Source organism: Wasmannia auropunctata, unplaced genomic scaffold (genome assembly GCF_000956235.1).
Source record: "Wasmannia auropunctata unplaced genomic scaffold, wasmannia.A_1.0 LD336029.1, whole genome shotgun sequence".
In the NCBI taxonomy this organism is placed as follows: Eukaryota; Metazoa; Arthropoda; class Insecta; order Hymenoptera; family Formicidae; genus Wasmannia; species Wasmannia auropunctata.
In genome coordinates, this window is record NW_012026861.1 from 96,704 (window position 1) to 117,730 (window position 21,027).

At 37.1% G+C, this 21,027-nt stretch overlaps 1 protein-coding gene and 1 long non-coding RNA gene across 4 annotated transcripts in view; one reads left to right on the forward strand and one right to left on the reverse strand.

The window, feature by feature from the left end:
- Positions 1-2,828: 2,828 nt before the first annotated feature.
- LOC105452557 lies at positions 2,829-3,582 on the forward strand. Its single transcript, XR_974749.1, has 3 exons — positions 2,829-2,866; positions 3,125-3,183; positions 3,503-3,582. It is a non-coding gene; the product is annotated as an uncharacterized LOC105452557 (long non-coding RNA).
- A 7,448-nt stretch (positions 3,583-11,030) lies between these two features.
- LOC105452558 (furin-like protease 2) overlaps positions 11,031-21,027 on the reverse strand; it is a 339,998-nt gene continuing 330,001 nt past the window's right edge. Inside the window, exons 6-17 of one of the 3 annotated variants that reach the window (XM_011693768.1) lie at positions 19,118-19,290; positions 17,593-18,258; positions 17,091-17,307; positions 16,581-16,660; positions 16,177-16,457; positions 15,460-15,647; positions 15,080-15,328; positions 14,191-14,659; positions 13,903-14,102; positions 13,532-13,813; positions 13,050-13,261; positions 11,031-12,893 (exon numbers count right to left, since the gene is read on the reverse strand). In XM_011693768.1, coding sequence (XP_011692070.1) covers positions 12,786-12,893; positions 13,050-13,261; positions 13,532-13,813; positions 13,903-14,102; positions 14,191-14,659; positions 15,080-15,328; positions 15,460-15,647; positions 16,177-16,457; positions 16,581-16,660; positions 17,091-17,307; positions 17,593-18,258; positions 19,118-19,290 — 3,125 coding nt within the window. In that variant the 3' untranslated portion in view covers positions 11,031-12,785. Of the gene's footprint in view, positions 12,894-13,049; positions 13,262-13,531; positions 13,814-13,902; positions 14,103-14,190; positions 14,660-15,079; positions 15,329-15,459; positions 15,648-16,176; positions 16,661-17,090; positions 17,308-17,592; positions 18,259-19,117; positions 19,291-21,027 lie in introns of all 3 variants that reach the window. The other 2 variants (XM_011693767.1, XM_011693766.1) reach the window with 2 other exon arrangements.

The following is a 21,027-nucleotide window of genomic DNA, read 5'->3' on the forward strand; positions in this document are numbered from 1 at the left end:
TATTTAAAGTTATTTATTTCCGAATTTGAGCAAAATTTTTAGAGATAGCCACTCTGCAGAGAAGAAAGACAGAATCTCAATACCTTGTTTATTCTTCGATGTTCGATCGAAGGAAACCTTCGGCCCGAGGCGCCACATTGATCTTGCCTTTTACTTTGGTCAGCCCACCCTCGTCTCCCACATGCAACACCTTTGACCCCTCTCCGTCGAATCGCCACCGGCTGCCCACTTTTATTTTGCCGCAACACTTCCACTGTTACACCGGAAAGCCTATTTATTTCCTGCAGCCTTCGGTCCGGGCTCGCATGTAGTTTCGCATTCGTCTGTTTCCGCGAGAACGATCGGGAAAAACAGCGCAATGGAAATGGGCGATTTGGAGCGGCCGGCAGAGAAAAGTCAACGTTGATTAAAACCGCTTCTGTTTCTCTCCGTTTCCATTTTATTTGCGCGCGGGTTTTGGCAATATTTTTGAGAGAGACGCCAATCATATCTGTCTCCTTTGAGCATCCCCGCAAGATGACATTTGTGACCCTGAAAATAATACGGAAGTTATATGATTTTGCAATACCTTCGCTTTGCGAGCGAAGAAAAAACGGAATAATTTGAAAAAGAATTTATTCTACATGATTTTTTTACTTTATATACTATATATAGATAAATATAATTTAGATATTTATACTATGTATGGATAAATATAACATATACTTTAATTGTAGAATAGAAAACTTGAGAGGATTAATTGAAGCAATCACCGGTTTTCTGCTTTAATAAAAAATTAATCTTAATATAAAGCCAAATATGCGCGATTTATAAAAGTTCTGGCTGCTTAATAAAGTTTTACAGTTTTTACTGAATTTCTGAAAAAATTCGGACAATTAATAACAGTCAAAGCGATAAAAGCAAATCCATTAATACTAGACGTATCTTATTGAGCAAATTCAGCAAAGCGAGAAGTAACAATTAATATGCAGAATGCAGCTCGAGTCGCATATTTTAATAAAGGCCATTTTTGATAAAGAATAATAAGGATTAGAGATGTACGAATAGTTCGAATTCGAATCGAATCACAGTGGATTGACAGGAAATATATCGAGAATTCAGTGGTGTGATCCCATTGATTCAATTTTAGAGAGTTCTTAATTTATCAATACGCATAATTAATTTCTCTAGTCAAGGATTATATACTAAAACAATAATAAAGTAAAAAATTGTATCACCAAAGAAAGAAAATAATTTTATGTTAATCGCGTTTTAATCAAAATTATCGAGATTATTTCTCGATCACAAATAATATATCTAAATTTGAATAATATAAGAAAAAACGAAAATTTCTTTTTAATAAATGGAATGAATCAGTGGTGGGTGATACCACAGGTTTAATTTTAGAGAAATCACAATTAAGTTTTTATTTTATTAATTAATTATTCTGTTAATGCTGAAGTCTGAACGTGGTCGTTTTTATTTATTTTCTGATAAGACCCCTTGCGGGGTCGCGTTTCAGGATGGCCGAGCGAGATCACCAACGACGAACAGTTGTTCGACGTTCGTACTCTCTCGTATATCTCTTCAAAGATACGATCACCTGCTCCGAAACCAAAAGCGGACTGAGTGCAAGTATATTTATAGTAGGCCGCATAAAATTCTTCTTACGGAAAAGTCTATAGTCGCGTGTCCCTCTCGCGGCGATGGCGCCGTACTACCTCATATTCTCGCGCCCCGACCGCCCCGCGGCACTTCATGCGCGTCACTTTTCACGCGTCGCTGCACACGGAAAGAGCGACTCCAGGGATGAATAATGTCTCGATTCGATCAAATCGGTAATCAGAATTTATATTAATTTTGTATTTACAACTAATTGCAATATTCAACTGTCGCGTAAATTCGACACACTCACGCTAATTATCAAGTCGAACGCGCGTGTATTTCGTAAGAAATCTGTCGGTTGAAAATGTATCGCGCGAATATAATCGACAATTATATTTTCGAATCTGTATCTATAATATCATCTTGCCCATTTAACTTGCATTGCAATGCGAAGTAACACCGCGAGCATATATTTCGAAACACGCGAAATGTGACGCACTTAATGTGACGCCAAGAGACGTACGCCGCATAGCGTCGCTTTTGGTGCGCGGAAAGCGACGCCGCTATATATTAATTGCACTTACGTTTCGTTTATCAGAAATGCGGTAGAAACAGAAACAGAAAGGTCTCCAAACGAGAGCGTCGTAATTCCTTCAATTGGCAAATGCACATTTAATTGTATTAATTTTGCAATCTAATTCTTACATACCTAATATATATAGATTCGGCACTCGCATGCTTCTGATTCGGTCGAACGCGACGACGGGCGGCAGCGACGGCTACACATCTTGCTTTTCGAGCGAGTATTTCGCGATCTCTGCTTTTCGTTCGAAAAGCAAGATGTGTATAGCGTCACTGCGTCACTGCGCCGTCGCTGTCGCCGCCGCCCGCCGCCGCGTCGCCGCGGCGCTCGTTTCGTTTTGACCGCGCGAGAGAGAAGCGCGTCGCTTTGCCAATTAATTGGTAAGTCGATACTTGCATTAAATCTTGCATCTAACTCTTGCATAATATAGATTCGGCACTTACACGCTTATATGATTCGGTCAAACGCGTATTTCGCGATATTCGTTCGAAAAGCAAGATGTATAGCGTCACTGCGCCGTCGCTGTCGCTGTCGCCGCCGCCGCCGCCGCCGCGACGTCGCGGCGCTCGTTTCGCTTGTAGTTGGCCGTGCGCGAGACGAAGCGCGCCGCTTCGCCATCTTAATTACGTTAATGTTTCAATTGCAGGACGCGGCGGACGTGGAGCAGACCGTCTCCGGAACGAGGGATTCCTTCAATCGGTAAGAGACATTTGTATCGATCTAATTCGCGTAATAGATTCGGGCACTTCCACGATGATTCGGTCGACTATTTCGCAATACGCTTTCGTTCGGCTAAAAATCGAGACATGTAGCGTCGACGCGACGCGGACGCCGCTGCGCCGCCGCCGTGCATTGTCGCGTCGGCGTCGCCGCGGCGCTCATTTCGTAGTAAAGTTAATCGCACGCGGGACGAAGTGTTCGTCTCATTTTAATCGCACTCACACGTTTTATTTGCAGGACACGGAGTGGATCGGCTACGGAATTAACGAGTGCAGGCGTCGCGACTCATTTAATTGGTAATAGCGAAACTTCTATTAATTTTACATATGTTGATTTCTTATAATATTTAACGCCATCGCATAATATATACTCACTCGAGAATAAACAAGACTATTGGCTATTTACTTTATTGACTATTTTTTTTTGCAAGTGAGTATATATGGATTTAGCACTCGCACGCTGATAATTTGATCGAACGAGTATTTCGTAATACTCGTTCACTGAAAATCAAGATACATGTTTAGCGTCGCCGCATCGTCATTTGTTTCGCGTAAAGTTAACTGCGTAGAAGGCGAAACTGTTTCGCCATTTTAATTGCATTAATTTTATTTGCAGAACGCGACGGATACAGAAAGGAGCGACTCTAGAATCAGTCGTGATTTATTCCGTGAGAACTTCGAGGGAATCATTTTAATTGCATGATAATTTGAACAGTTTGAGAGGAGGATCAATCTTTTGCAGTAAATATTTCTTACTTTTTTAAAATTAATCATTTCTTTCCATTTATTTTAATCGTTTTATTTTGTAGATTTAAAAGTAAGAGAAAAAGAATTAATTTAAAATTTTATATATTTTTATTTTTGTGGAATTCATTTCCAAAGAAGTATAATTATTAAAAAAATATTTAATAAAGAGATAAATAAAAAGTTCGATGTACATATAAATTACCTTTTGAAACTAATTATTTGGAATATTTTGTTTTAATTTGAATCAGAAGGCCTGACAACTCAAACATTTTAAGAGGACGAAGAGACGTGATATAGATGTTCTGAGAGAAAAAAGAAGAGGAGCCTAGGAGATGGCCTAGGAGAGGCATCGGGCACTAGCGGAGCAACTTTGGGGTGAATATAATTTTTTACCTCTATAAAATTAATTATAGTTCTTTCCCATTTATTTTATTTATTTCGTTATTATAAATTTCGTTTTTTATCTAAATAAATTAATAATTAGAGAAAGAAAATTACACTTAAAATTTTATAAAAGGTTATTCTTGTATAAATTTTTTGGAAATTAAGTAATTATATTATATAGAGATAAATATCTCTAATTAAAAGCTGAATAAAAAATTTAATGCGCGTAAGAATTATCTTTTGAATAGTTGATTATTTTAAGCGCTGTTTTAATTTGAATGTTATGCTTGTGTGTTACAGTATCATCGTAGCTTCGTGGCAGATCCTCCGCTCATTGCTTCGGGTTGGTGAGTGACAAATTTTTTTATAAAAGGAGTAACAAATCTGTGAAACGTGTATTAGATGTATATTTATATATTATATCCATATAATAGAACTATAGATGAATGGAACTTTTCACAGATCTGTTACTTTAAAATTAGACCAAATCAAATTGATAGACTAGATCAAATTAGGGCGAATAATTAATCCTGGAACACTATCAAATATTGATTTATTATGTTTACGAGATCATTCCCTCTTTACAATGAAACTCATTATGTCGACGCATTATTGATGCGTCTAATGTTCATTGCATCGCAGAACATTAACCGCGAAATAAACTAGTCGCTTGAAATTGAACTTCTATGAACCTAGCACTCCTACCATTAAAAAAAGTTCGATATGTCTATATGCCCATTAATTAAGTGTTAATTTATTGCTTCTACTCATTTGTAGAAAATTAACATTAAAAGTGGATGCTGATTTCACGTTACACTAACACTCCCGAAAGACACATGCATGTGTGTATGTAAAAAAGTAAATGGATAGGAAATATTAAAAGAAAATTACTGAAATAATTCTGAGTAAGAAGAATTTTTTATAATAATTAAACTTATTTTGCAAATTTCTCTCTCTCTCTCTTTTTCTCTTTCTCCGTATCTTCTCCTGTCTACCTTATTTTAATATTCCTCCAGGATTAAATATCACGTGAATTATGTGGCGCAAAATAGCAAATAGTAATACATATAAATAAATTCAGTATGTATCACGAATTAATGAAAAAGATTGCAGATTAAAAATGTAATAAATTACACTATTATTGTTAATTATATATATTTTGATTGCATATTTTTAACGCGCCAATTTTATCCTAATTTTTTCTAGTCTATCTATCTGGCATCTTCTTTTATAATCTGTATTAATATAAAAAACAGAACAATATTAGAGTAAGATCCAGTGAATAATTTATTCACTGGACAGAATTTTTTATGTAAAATTATTTTTAATTTAATAATTTTTATATCAACTATATTGAATTGCATAATGTACAATTTTAAATAATAATGTATTCTTGATATATTAATTTTGATAACATTTTGCATTACAATAACGAGATAATTATCTAAATATATATAAAATACTTATAAATATATATGACAAATTAATCAATTTATTAAAGACAAATGTTTTCTATTGTTTCATGTTTTTACATTATGCTATTCAAATTGATATATCGATAATTGATATATAATCGCAATAATGGCGACAAATTTGATTAAAACGCGATTAATGTAATTCTTTTCAATCTCGATTATCAATTTTGAGGATTCTTTTTTACTTTCTATTGTTTTGGTCGAATTATAATTCTCGTTTGAAGAAGCTAATACGCATATCGTTTAGAAATATAATGCAAAATTAAGTTAAATTTAATTAATATATTTTACTAATGAATATGGTACGTTGTTTAATTTTTTCCTGTACGATTAATGTGCTCTTAATTATCGTAACATAATAACTGCTATGAATCAACTAGCAAAGGAGTTTATCTCCTCATTCTCTGACATTTAGAAGGATTTGGCCAAAAACAACATAATAGATAGGTCGAATCTGGTCAGAAGGAACTACGAAAATTACAAAAATACCACATGTTATAAGGTCTATTGATCAAAATGAATGTAGACCTTTTCCTGTGGTATATGGTGTACTACAGAAATTATATGTTACAATATTATGATTGGGAGGTTACTAATAATCGGGAGGGTAAACTTGCTCGCAAATTATATAAATTGCGAGTTCTTATGTTTTTCAAATTATTGTATATTTTTTATATTTTTCTTAATCGCGGTTAGGCTATCCCATTGGATTTAATCAACAGGATATATATGTATTAGGTACTCACGTATCAGAATCCGCGGTTTTGCTCCACATTTGTGTAATACGGTAAAAATACGGGTAGGTAGGAATATGCAAATAGGTAGGTAAATAAATAAAAATACGGGTAGATAGGATAATAGATAAGAAATACGGATATACGATAGATAAGAAAATCGGGAATAATTAACTAACGATAATTAAATGTTTTAAAACTAAAAATGCTACACGTTAAATGATATTCATCGCCGCAATATTACTTTTTTTTTAAAGTTGAATACTACTTTTAAACTGAACATAGTACCTAAACTATACATGTATAATATGTAAAATATGTGGAAATATATATAGACATGTATCAATTTCATATTTGATGATTAGAAAAAAAGGTTTAAAATTAATTTCAAATTTTATTCAATTTTTAGCCCCTAAGAAATTAATTCTTTTGCGTAAAATTATATACTGTTATAAATGATGTTGATTGATATTGATGATGTTTAATTGTGTTGTAAACAAAATTATATGTAATATTAAATATCATATAAAATTCATATAATACTATATCCAGATAAATGTCGTCATCACTTTTATATGATGATTACCAATAAATTATCTATATTTTAAACTATTTATATACATATACATATTAAATATCTATTTGATGCTAATGGCATTTATTTGATCTTAGTAAGCCAAATAAAGTAAATTATGTAAATTACGCAAAATTGATACAAACGCGTATGATAACAAGAAGTTTATTAAATTAATATTTTTGTTGAATGTTTAATTTTTAAATTCTTTGTTTTTAGATTTTATTTTGAATATTAAAAAGTCATTAATAGTTTTAGATTATTTTAAAGTTAAAATTTGGTGTTTAAAATTATTTTCAATTTTTTATAGCAGTTTATTACAAATTTATTAAATAAGATAGTGAAGATTCTAATTTTAACTGATCCAATGATCAAATATTAATTTCTTGTTCGCGAAATATCTCAGCGATGAAATCTCATTCCTCGCGTCAGGTGGATATTAGCAAATGCATGTTTGTGGTACCGATTTATGGAACTTGTGGTACCGATGGAATGTCGAAATAATCTCCATCGTGGAGAGTTAATTCTCGTTGATTTCCACGAGATCCATCCATGAGGTTCGTTGTCTCGTTGAAAGTTATGGAGTTTGTTACAGGGTTGAAATTAATCCGCAGTTTTCTCAAAAATCTTGATTTTGGTAATGAATCAGTTACGAACTATATATGTTTTAAAATCGAATCGTGAAATTAAATTAATAATATATTTTGAGAGAAAATGTTTTTTCCTTTTTTGCTAAATGTTCTCCCATTAGTAACAATATTAATATCAAAATTGTCTTAATAATAATAAGACATAGAATAAATGAATATAATGATTATTTGTATACATTTAATTATTAAGTAAACAAACTCAAACACTTTTTTATCATTAATTTGCATATTTTTTAGTGATTATTTTAACAAAAACATGGTTACGGACGTATACATTTAATCCTCTTAATCAACAAATTTTTTTTAGGTATTGGACATCCCACCATTCTTCAGAATATTATAATAATTTAGATATAGCAATTTATACTGTTTTATAATAAAATACATGCATATATATATAATTGTTTTACAAATTTTAATTTTTTTGTTGACTTAGACTACAATTAGATCATTTTGCAAACAAGATTTGTACTTTTTTATTTTAAGAATTTTATCTTAAATACATGAATGTAATTAGAAATGTGCGGTTACAATAAATTCGAGATAAGTTAAATAAGTACCCTCATATTAGTGAGATATCAACAATTAAAATGTTTTAAATGTTCTAAAAAAAAGGGAATAGTTAAGATTTATATTGCTAAAGTTTTTACAGTATACAATTTTTTAAAATTCCACTATTATCGGGTCCGATTTATCTCGAACAGTTGGTACCCGAGAACATTTGTACCCGCATATATATATAATAAGCTATAACGCATGTATTTTATTATTATTAAATATATTCTTTCGTAACCATATATTATTCTATAAGAATCATTCTATCCATGCATTTCTCAATAAAAAGACTAATTTTTAATAATGGAAGAACATATTTTTTGTATGCAAATGTGCGTATTTTTAAAATTACGTATTAAAAGTAAAAATAGTATCTGTCATTGATACGCTGCAAAAATTATTACTATCGCAATCTGGAAGATTCGAAATTCGTTTTATCCTGATCGCTGTTGTTCAACGGATAGCTTAACTTTTTTTTTTGCAAATCTTGTGGAATTCAATGTAGAATTAGAACACGTTTTTGCTTTCCACTGTGAAGATTATTCTTCTTTGTATCGGTTATTCAAAGGAAAGATTTTAACGTAGTTGTTGACCAGTTATCTATCTCTGAATATGATCAAAACGTAGTCATTTCTCACTGTCTTTTAAGTTTCAAAGCTTTAAAAAATAATGCCTTAAAGGTAACCATTTATATGCATTTAATTCATTTGTTCTTGCTTTAATCAGTATTAACTTTTAGCTTATAATTTGATCATTGGCTTATCCTAAAACTTTGTTCATTGATTATTTCCATAGAAAATTTTGTAAAATTCCTCAATATTGGAATCATAGAAAAACATAACAGATAAATTTATTAACAATTTTCTTTGTTAATTGCGATATTGTTCACGTTAGATCAAACGTAATAAGTTTTATATAATCGAAAATTGATAATTAAAAATAAATACAACTTAATTTTCGTCAATATTTTTTAATTTATTCGTTTTTATATTCCATCATTCAGGTAATTATGGTAACTAGGTTTAATAAAATTCATGTTATCATACGTTTTCAAAGTTTTTTAATATAATTTGATATTATTAAAATTTTTTAATTATGCAATTAATAATATTGTTTTTATTATATTTTATAATTTTGTATATCACATATTATATTGTAAACATCATATATTTTATAATTATTGTAGTTTAATATTAAATTGTATAAAAGATTAGTATTAAAGACAGAATTTAAAATTTATATTTTAACGAGACATAATTATATAAATAATAATGAAACAAATAAAGAAACAAAAATAAATAAAAAATAAATATATAAAACAAAAAGCACTTACAAAGACTGTGCTCTGTTATACACTGGTTCTGAAAATCTGTAATATACGTAATGTGAATTGTAGATTTTTAGTACTGGCAATATATATCGGAATACGATCAAAGAAAAGAGGAATTGTAATTGGCGGGGATAGTGGAGGGCCTCTACAGATTGATCTATTTCTGTATATATTTAATATATAAAACTAATACTAAATTCAAGTAATAAATAAAAAATTCTTGATTAAAACTTAAAATTACGTAAAATTTGTCATATGATATTCAGAATTGTAAAGTCTGATCTTTTGTAAAATTAACGCTGAAAAATTCATCTTTAATTGCTACTTTTATTATCGAGTTTATTCATTTTTTAAATATATTTTAGAGCATATTACTTTTTTTTATGGCATTATGTATGCTTTTTTCTACTGCCTTTTTATATATTTTACATATAGAAACACTATTAAAATGTATTACTAAAATATACTTAGTGCTTTTTAAAATAAAAATTTGCTTTTTAACAGACAAATAAACTTTAACTTATTACAATTTATTAAAAAATACTTAATGCTTTTTTATCAGGTCTTCATATTTTTATATATTCTCCTTTACGCGGTTTTACTAAAATGAATGAGTTCGTGCATTAAAATGAATGAAGGTTGTCCAGCAAAAGAACGATATTTCTTTTTAACGAAATTGAAATTCCTTTTCCACTCGCCGCAGGCCGCAGCTGTCGTCGCTCGTCGCCTATTATATCAGCCTTTGGGTGTAATATGAGAGAATCGAAGAGCACAAACAGAACGTCAGAGCGAGCGCTGACGACTCATTCTCGTGTCATTCACAGCTTCACCCTAGTTGTCAGAGGGGAAGTAAGACAATCGGCTGAACGTAATTTCCACAGAGTCGCCAACGCTCTGCTGACGTGCGCCGTTTTCTCCCGTCGCGTGACATGGCGATTTAGTAGTTCTCGTATCCTAATTAAGAACTCCATTTCGCGATTCTTATTTCCGATAGAATCCAACGAGGTCGATGTTACCTGCGGAAGTTACTCGCAATTGGAAACTCCAGGCATTCGACGTGCGGTCGTTGAGCAAAATGGACATTGATTCAAAGCTAGCTTGATAATATATGCGAACGATTTACGTTAACACTTTATTAGATACTTAATTAACAGAATTTTACAGTTAAATAATTTTGATTTTGCCACAGAAATCAATATCTCCAAGAAAATTTAATACACAAAAAATATTCTGTTTATGTAGTTTATCGAGAAAAATTTTTGTTATTAATCGATTCTTTGTAAATATTATTAAATTAATTACTATTATATTTAAACCAGGTTTTCTTTGAAAATTGCGCAATTATTAGAATTGCACAATTGAATCGCGAAGAAATCTGCGAAAGCATGCGCGTGTCGTTTCGAAAACGAAAATCGTTTAGCGTTTTCTTGCATACGGTAGAGCTTTAGGTTGTGAGATTCATCAAGTTAATCTTTGATGTTTCATTAAGTAATGGCCGCAGAGTTCAGTTACCGTTGGATATATCTCGTTCATTCCTGACTTCTACGGTCGGTTTGCCTTTCCCGCGCATCACCGTAATTAAAGTCAATATTATAGCTGCAGTACTTACCTAGGATGATAACAGGAAAGTAGAACATCGGGAAGTCTAAGTAAAGCGGAAGGATATTCAAGGAAGCGTTTACACATACTTATGCGTTGTGTGTGTGTATATATGTATATATTTATAATCGCGGTCATCATAAAAGTACAATAATAGCTTTATATCAAATCACAAGGAGAAAGTCAATATTCACACGAGTAGGCGTGGGCGATGGCTTTCGAGAATATCGATTCGCGGATCGTTGCGTACAGTTCTTTTTTACTTCTCCCTTTTTGTGTTCATTCGTTTGTTTCTTTTTTTCTTCTTTTTTTTTCTTAACGACTTCCCTCCTCTCATGCGATCCCAACGAAACGGGGAAAGAATGGATACGAGCGAGAATTAAAGAAATAAAGTAAGAACAACGCGGAAAGTGGGATACTAAACAAAACATCGGAATAGACAATCAAGTAATAACAACAAACAGTTTACAAAACGCATTGCTTGTGTCGACGGCATGTGTTGTATCAGCTCGGGAGGTACTGGAATGTGACGACTGATGTCACAGACGCGTCGGATAACTGGGCGATCGCAGTAAGAGATCCGTTGGTTCCTTTCGGGCGTGCGAATTGTTTGTCGATTAGTCGAGACAATCAGTTTTTAAGGTGGGAGAACGAAGCTCACACACGTGCGACAATCTTCTTTCTTCTCTTCCTCCATTTCAGTTTTTCCGCCTCGTTTTCCTTCTTTCTGATCATCTCGCTATATCGTTTCTTTCGCTTCCCCCTCCTGATCCTTGCGATTACTCCCCTTTGTTCGCGCTCACTTGTTACTATTATCATTTATACAAATATATAACAATATCCATTCATAATTCACAATTAACGATTACGATTACGTGGTCCGTGGTTCAGCCTAATGTACGGAGGCCACTTTACATACATGTCTCTTCACCCTTACTTAACGGGGGAGGGGTGATGGTAGCCTTCCGGAAGAGAGGTGAAGAAAGAGACGCGCTTTTGTCCTTTCGATAACTCGGTCTTCGATCTCGGGCGTCAGGAAGAAATGTTGCGCGAGGAAAAAATCGACAGACAGTTAAAGAATGCTAATTAAACGAACTAGATTGCTCTCTCGACTCTCGCAACGCGCAACGATTGAAAACGTATGTCATGTTTTATCCGTCGTTTGAATGAGGTTCTACTTGCTCGCGAATAGACGCGACGATGATATATATAGTCGACGAGATAATCGACGAAGGCTCGGCGTTATTTCGGAGACAGAAAGCGTCGGAGGGGGAACGCGAAAGGATGTGGAAACAAGGGTGTCACTAATCAGGCACTTCATAAATGTCCTTCACCCTTTTTTTTTTCTCCGTGTTTCGGATCGTTATCCGTATGTCGGAAGTGTCTCGGTGTGCGCGACGATGGTATCGGCGACGCACTTGACAACTTGATGACGGGCAAAATGTATCTCTAGCTAAAACACATTCCTTGTAACATTCGCACATTCACGCGACCGCACTATACGGCCATGTAAACAACAGTCACGCTTGCTCTCACTCTCTCTCTTTCTCCCTCTCTTTCATTATGTTCAATCATACAACACTCTACGGAGTTCTACTATCACGTTTTCGACGAATCTTCTTTTACTTGCTGCTCCTCCTCCTCCTTCTCCCTCTTCAATTCTTTCCTCCCCGCTGCGTATTTACCACCATTTTCCTATTTTCCTTGTCATCACATGTATGGGCTATCCTTGGACCTCGCTAATGCGAAAGCACGTAACTTCTGACTCGCGAACCAATCACAATCGAGATACGTCGATCTCCCTGCGACTCTTCGACAAGAGGTCATTAGCTACGTCACCGTTAACGAAATCTAGGTCATCAGCTCTGTCGAATCGTCGGCGTCCACATCTTCGGACGGTTCCATCTTCACGGCAAGCTGCGTGTATCCCATATTGGTCTCCCTTCTGCCGGACCAAGCCTGTGAAGGCAACAGGGACGCACATTTACTTCTTCTGACAAATTTATTTTTCGAAAACTGTGTAAATTAGATTTCCAACTATAAATTTAAATGTAATACCCTAACATAAATTCGTATATTTTTCAAATTTGTTTTTTTTTTTTACTGTATGTATACCTGAAGAGCGACAAATATCATCGCAAATAACGCAATCGATGCTAAGCAAATGGCGACTGCCATGGTTGTGGCTGCTGTTACGGCGAGCGAAGCTGAATCGTTGTTATTCGTTCTGCCGTAATTGTTGTACGTCTCAGAGATTGCGGCATTGGCCGAGAACTCTGTCCCCGGTACCCTCCTTTTACCAGCTGGCGAGCTGTTCCTGCAGCCGCCTATAACATTAAAAATATATCTTTAATAACTATATAAAGACATCACAATGATAAAGGTTATATACACACACACACACACATATATATATTAATATTAATAAAACATTAACTCAGTGTCAGAAAAAATATTCTACATTTAAAGAAGTTGTATCTTTCGTAATAAAAAAATTGTTTGATAGCAGAATAATGTTAATTATAAGAAATGAAAAATAAATATCAATATATATACATTTTATTAACACAAACTTAATATCAAGATGTGAAAATTACCGGTTTCTGGATCACAGAGACAACACTCCTCAGCCTGAGGCCCCTTTTCGTTACCCGTGCAGCATGGAACGCACTGATTGTTCAGTTTGTCCAAGTGCAGTGGCGGCGAGCACGCGGCACAACTGAATTTGCCGGGACCGGTGCATCTACGGCAATCAGAATGACAGCTCTTGCAGAGCTGAGTCAAGGAATCGTAGTACTGCGCCCCTAAGCACTCCATACATAATCCACCTTCCAACATCGAATGGGGTGGACAAGAAGTGCATTCTAATGGGCCTTCGCCTGGAACAAATGATTTTCCGTTAAAGTAAAAAAAAAAAACGTAAATTTAATCATTTTAATCGATCGACGATTGACCGATTGTAACTCACCCTTGCACGTGCGGCAATAATGATGACATTTCTGACAACCGAAGTTCGATTTAAAGAACCCTTCCGGACACTCGGGATGGCATTCGCCGGCTGCCAGTTGCCAGCCCCTCGGACAAGTAACGCATTGATCTCTTCTGGGCCCCGAGCACGTTTTACACGACAAGTAACACTTGGCACATTGACCTCTGTCACTGTAATAACTAAAACCAAAGAGAAAAAACAAAAAAGACATACCGATACTGTCTCGTTACCGATCTACTCGGCTACAACGCCGATTGCTCATCTTACCCTGGCGCGCAGGACGACCTGCATTCTCCGCTCTGCAGCTGCAGCCCGTCTTGACACGCTGTGCAATTCAGACGAGACACGCAGCTCTTGCAAGTGTGCAAGCAAGGAACGCAAACCGGTCGCGAGGGTTGCACCACGGAGTAGTACGCGTCATCGCACTGGGACACGCAACGTTTGCCTTGAAGAAGTAACGGATTCGGGCAGGATATGCAATGATCCTCCGTAGAGCCGGCGCAGGTCTCGCAGGACGAGTGGCAGGATTTGCACTGACCGTCCTCGTAATATTGGCCCGTGTTGCAATTGCTGCGACTCTCGGGCGCGCACAAGCCCTTCTTGTTGAGGCTCCAGCCCTCGATGCAGCTGGTGCAGCTCAGTGTGCTGCAGGTTGCACAGCCGGGCGGACACGCTACACATTCGCGTCGCTTCTTGTCCGCGCTGTAACCCGCCGGGCACGAGGCGCGACACGTGCCTACGACACATTTGTAGGAGACCGTTTAGCGGGAACTAATTACCGTAACATTTTCGGATATGACGTAGAGTGTCGGATATACGCGATAATTTAAAGCTTTCCGTGCAATATATATATATAAAATTTTTGATGCATATATAAAAACCAAATCTAATATTTAATTTCATTTAAGAAATATTTATATTCTTCGGATATACTTCAATTAATCTAACTTTTTTTCCAATATAATGTTTAACTCTTGTCCACATATCTATATAAAATATTTAAAAAATTTGCAACTACCGTCGAATATTTTTTTCAATTATTTGATAAGTAGATGCTATGTACTATTAAATATTATTGCAAAACATGAATATTTTATAGACCCCTTATATTGTCTGCGTCGTATTTACTTATTGGCCTAACAAATCGCGTACTCACCGTTCAAAGCAAACAGTCCGGTTCGGCAGGCGATACACTGGTTATCCGCCGTGCCGTTACAGGTCTCGCAGGTAGGATGGCACGGCGCGCAATTGTAGTCCTGCGTCTCGTACGTGTAGGGCGGGCACGCGGCGTAACATTTGTTCTCGTGCATCACCAAATGATGCTCGCAGCTGGTGCACTTGTCCGGTCTGTCCTGGCAGCTGGCGCAGTTGGCCTCGCATGGCACGCACGTGCTGTTCTCGGTATCTACGTGGAAAGATTCAAAATCGCGCGTCGCGTTACTCGATGTCTGATTTTTAAGGAGAGAAAATTAGGAAAGAGGAATTCGGAATACGCGAATGCGAAAGTACGAATTAAATCTTTTCTATTCCACGTACTTTCGTAGTAGCCCTCGGGGCACTGCTGAAGACAGACCGCCAGATCGGTGACCCGAAGGTGAGCGGGGGCGCACGAGAGGCAGGAGTCTTGACCTGCACCCGCGCAAATTTCGCAGGATTCGTGACACGGCCAGCAAACGCCGCCCTGATTAGGGAAGCTCCTTGGCGGACAGCGGCTGACGCAAGTGCTGAAAAAGAGATAAGAAACCCTCGCGTTTCTAAAGCGCTTTTTCATTGAAAAGGATCGATGGAGATGTATAAAATGAGGATCGATGAATTCATCGAGCTGTTGTACGTGAAAAATAGATAAATTATAAATATATATAGTACAAAATATTGATGATAAAAGATAGATGAAAAATTTTAATTAAAATATAAAATAGCTCGATATATACAAATGCTCCTACCGTTATAATCCACAGTTTTGGCATTGCGAAATTAGGTTTTAAGTTTTATTAATTTTATAAAGAGCGCATATACAATCAGTGTCAGCATTTGACAACCATGTAACTGTGTTAAAATAAAAAATATGTAAAAGTTTTATGGAAAGAAAATATTTATAAAATCTCATACGCTGTACGAGTACATCGTTCTAATTTCATATTTAAAAATCAGCAAAAACATGCAAAAGTTATATACTTTAAAAAGCGTATATCTCTTAACAAAGACGAGACAGTTGTTTCTTAATCGAAAGAACTCTTAAATCCGTGTACTTACTTATCGAGACGATAATTTTTACAAGCGACGCACTGCGTCGGGCCCTTGCCGTAGCAACCTTGCGCGTCGCACTGAGGATCGCAGTCGTGCAGTATCCTCCTGGTGGTGTCGAGAGAACCGTCCGCTTGCACGGATGACGCCGCCGAAGGTGAATCGAAGGCAGACGCCGACGATACGTCACCGGGTAGATGATTCGACAAGATCGGCGCCGACGAGCCGTCCAGGGTGGCGACGGATGCCTGTAGATTCGACGCAGCGCCTTGGTACGGGCCTTGGTAACTCTGAAAGGTAGACGGAGAAAAGAAGTCCCTGTTGCCCGGATAACCGGACAATTGTAGCGGATCATCGTCTACCGTGAATGGATAATGCACGGAATGGGAGGGGAGGTACGCAGCAGAATGTACCGGGTTAAATTGCCGCGTGCGTATCCGGATCGGGTTCGTCGATGTGCCGTAGAAGATCAGCTGCCACTTCTTCAGGATGCCTGTAACAACGTAACAAGAGGCCCGAGTTATGACGGGACGAGTCTCATACAGTAACGAGATACGTTGAGAAAGACCCTTAAACATGTCAGTCGTAAATAATTCTTGATCGTAAAAAATCGATACAAGTTTCAGAATTGGAGTTATTTTGATAAAAATTACATTGCAATATATTCCTATAGTTTATAATCTTTGAATTGAAAAACAATAAAATTTCAACGATGGAGATATCAATACTAATGTTGATTGGAGATGGATATATTCGAAGAGAACGATTGAATACACAAAACGAAAAATTCTATTTTGCAATTAAAAACAAATATTTGATTTTCCTGAAGCAACCCATACCAATATATAGGTCGTAAAATTCACAAAATTGATCAGGAAATATTGCTAGGAAAATTGATTAGGAAGTAATGCTAAAGGACTTACCTGGTGAATTGACGTGCCGATTTCCAGCATTAATGATCTGTAGAGTCCATCGACCGTCAGCCTTTTCACCCCAGAAGTGTACGCTGAGGAAGGGCCAGTCGTCAAAGTTTGAGCTGAGAACATCGCGCGGCCGCTCGAATAATAGCGTCGAAGTTGTCCCCATCGGCGAGGTCAATAAGAGTCTCAAGTTTCCTCGAGGGAAGAACCTCAGGGAAACCTATTTCATGGTCGAGAATTCGAATTGTGTAGTTTTAAATTGATCAAATCATAGCAGACATAAATTATAATACATTACAATCTTTTAATTGCTCTTAAAAAAATCCGTAGCATAATTTTTTACAATAAATACAAAGAAAATTACTAATCATTTTAAGTGTAAAATCGCGAGAAAATTCCTAAATTAAAACAGTGTAAAGATCTCTAAATAGTAGTTATACATTTAGTATTTATTTATTAATGGCTAAAACTATAGCGACGACTTTTTCCGGCACGCCGATCTTACCTTGCACTGCACATGCTCCAAGAATCGCACCTCGTTCAAGGACCCGGCGCATCCGGTGACATCCATATATGCGCTCAGAGTGTACCCATACGTGGGATCAATCGGTCTCTCCTCGTTGATTTCATCGGACTTACAGATATGCTGGGGCGGCACGTTGGTCCACTGTTCGGCCAGGTTGACCATGGCGCCCGCGTCCATCAGACCATAGCCGAACTTGTGGGAAACCTTTCTCTTTACGCCATTTAGTATCCAGCCCGGCTCGTTGCTTAACGGCTCGGACCTCGAGGTGAGCACCACCAGGTACTGCATGTCACGCCACGTCAGCGTGGGATTCGCCTCGAGGGCGAGGGCGGAGATGCCGGCGGCTAACGGCGCCGAGGCGGATGTCCCGGTGTGCTCCACCGTACAGATGTGATCGGGACGCAGCTTCGCGTCCATGTCCACGGTGGCGACGCTCTTGTCGTTGCCGGGCGTGCCCGACGAGTACGTGGACGCCAAGGTCGAGCTACATTCCTCGAGGTACCACGGCTTGTAGCCGCCCTGTGTCGCGCTCGATATCGACAGCGTGAAGATGCTGTTCGTGTAGCCGTCGCAGTTGCACGAATCGGTGTGTCGACCGCCGTTACCGGACGCCCACACAAAGATCGAGCCCTTACCCTTGCGACCCTGCATGGGAAGAAGAAAGGGTATCGCGAATATTCAGAAAAGATGGGGAACCGCGCGTGACCGACGAAGCGATAGAATGCGTATGGATTACGTTATTTTATAAAATAACATAAAATTTATAACGGCAATAAAGTTAAGTCATAATATAATTTTGAGTATATTATACAAATGATATAACTTCGAAATATAAACCAAATGATAAATATTCTTTCCATTAAGAACTTCATAAGGAAAGAGGAATGGAATTGAATATAAAATAAATTTTGTGCAAAATATATCATTACAACTGTATTTTTTCAATTAGCATTTGTTTCGGAAAATTAAAAACTGAGTTATTTTAACAATCTCGTGGTAAAAAGTTATTTCAATATTATACAATATCATTTAGTTTGCGAAAAACTTACAGGAAACAGAATTTTCAACAGAAAAAAGCAATTCGTAACGCTGTTATTTTGAACAAATTATTTTCTGATGCAAACTGATATTTATTTCTAACCGAAAAAATAATTTAACATGCAACTAAACCAATTTAAATAAAAAGTTGGAATTTTTTTCTATACAATTCTATACAAATAATAATATTTTGTCTGGTATTCGAGCCGTTCGATGTATAAACATAATGCGATAAAAAATATAAATATATAACATAAATAATATAATATAATCTTCGTTTGTGTAATCCGCAACTTTCACTTCAACTTCGTCACTGCGACGACAACGACATCGAAAAAGGGTTTTTAAATCCTCCCGTAGTAATAAAATAAAACGTCGAGGGGTAAAGCTCCCGCGACAGAAAATAAATTGATCCTTTCGCTTCGCGGACGCGCGCAGAAGGTATACGGCGATATATGTAGCTTACGCTCGTCACTCCGTAAATAAACGCCCTCCTAGCGAGAGGGCCCGGGCCGTCGACGGTCTTGCCGTCGTCCTCGGGACCCCAGGAGGCGCTGTATATGTCGATGTGATCAGGATTCAATCCCAGAGCTCTGGCCTCGACGGCGTCGTTTACTGGGCCATCGAGCATTCGCACGCCTGAGAACACGGGAGATATGTGCGTGAACAAGTCCTCCTTCTCTCTTTCTCGTGTATGCCGTGATTTTATCTTACGCGGACTGTCGTGTGCGGATTGTTAATATCGATTTTAAGGATAGGCCGAGCTACGGGAGCTCGGAGTAATATAGAGAAAGAGGGAATGCAGAGTGCGCACTCTGCATTCGATCCAGCAATTAATTCAATTCTTTTTCCCGTTTCTCAATTTTTATTAAATTTATATAAATGGCTTCATATAAGTGATTTTTATGATATAAATATTTTCAGTATAATCGTGTGATTTTAAATAATTTCCCATTTGTCCTCGTTTGCTTTTCTGTCCACGTATTTCACTGTTATTTAAGCCTGCATAATTAGATATTCGTAAATTCATTTGATGGAGAAACTTTAAATTGATTTGCACTATTCTATTTGTATTATTCTGCTTGCTCTATTTCCAAGTATAATTGTTATTTGATTACTGCTACATTAACATGAAACTGAGGATTAAATTGATACGATTTCGGCCGGAGTATCCCGTTTATTTCGGGGGGCTTCAATCTCTTGTCGAAGAATATTCAAAGTAAACGTCAAGCAAATCATGTTTGACCCTATTTACTAAGAATTCATAATCAGATTCACAAATTGTACCGCGGTTTCGGATGAAAATAACCAACAAATTGTATTGTACGTACTTCTATCCCGAAATTCCACCACGTTTTGATCCTCGCACAAAAGTGTTTCTCGTAGGCAAACGACAGTTAATTGTAGCATCGCGGCATTCGCGCCACCAGCGTTATCACGAAAACCACCGCGTTTCGCGGTTCTAACGAAATTTCTCGTCGACGCTATATCGAAATTTCTAATTTCGCCGTGCAGCACGCTTGCACGACCATCAATTCCTCGAATTCAATATCCGGTTAACGCTGGCTGTATCGTTCCGCGCTATCATTTCGGTCCCGCTCTGTTCCACTCGTCGTAAGCCCCGACGGCTTACGGACGTTCGTTTCGCTTCGAAGTGGGTTAACGGAATTAATACAGCTCGATAGCATCGAGTCGGGGAATGGCGGCGAGCGCCCGGAAAACCTGGCCTATTCTTCAGCGGGTACCGAGACGATAAAGCGACCACCGCCAGACCTGACATTCCCAGCGGTCGCTGCACTATTTATTTCCCCCGTGCAGAGCGATTCGCCGGCTAAGTCAGCGCTGGAACGATCCCAGGAGGATTCCGCTCGCTCGGCATAAGAAAAGATAAACACCGCCTTCCGAGACAACGACGTGAAAGCCCCATTCCTTAAATCGCGCATTAAGTGATTACCGGGCATCGATGAGAAGCGCTTTCGCGGATGTAAGATTGACGGCAGTTCGGATAGACCGCGAGCTCGTAATTACCGTCAATCTTCCTCGGCGGCGATTAATGTAACGCGCGTATAAATTTCCAATAATCTTTTTGCGGAAGATATTCGCAATTTCGCGCATCTTCTAGTAATTAACAGCGAGAATAAATGGCAAATGCGCCTCGCGGCAGGATGTTACAGTGCAACACTAAATATATTAAGATTAAAACTAAGTCGAAGCACCGTCGCGTTTCCCGTTAGTTTGAATATTAAATGAGCAAAAGATTTTAGTGTATGTCTCTGTGCCCGCGGAAGAGTCAATGCATCGTCAACGTTTGAACACGCGAGTTGAGATGAGCGCACATTCTCATCACCTGAAATACTAACACACCTGAGTAACAAC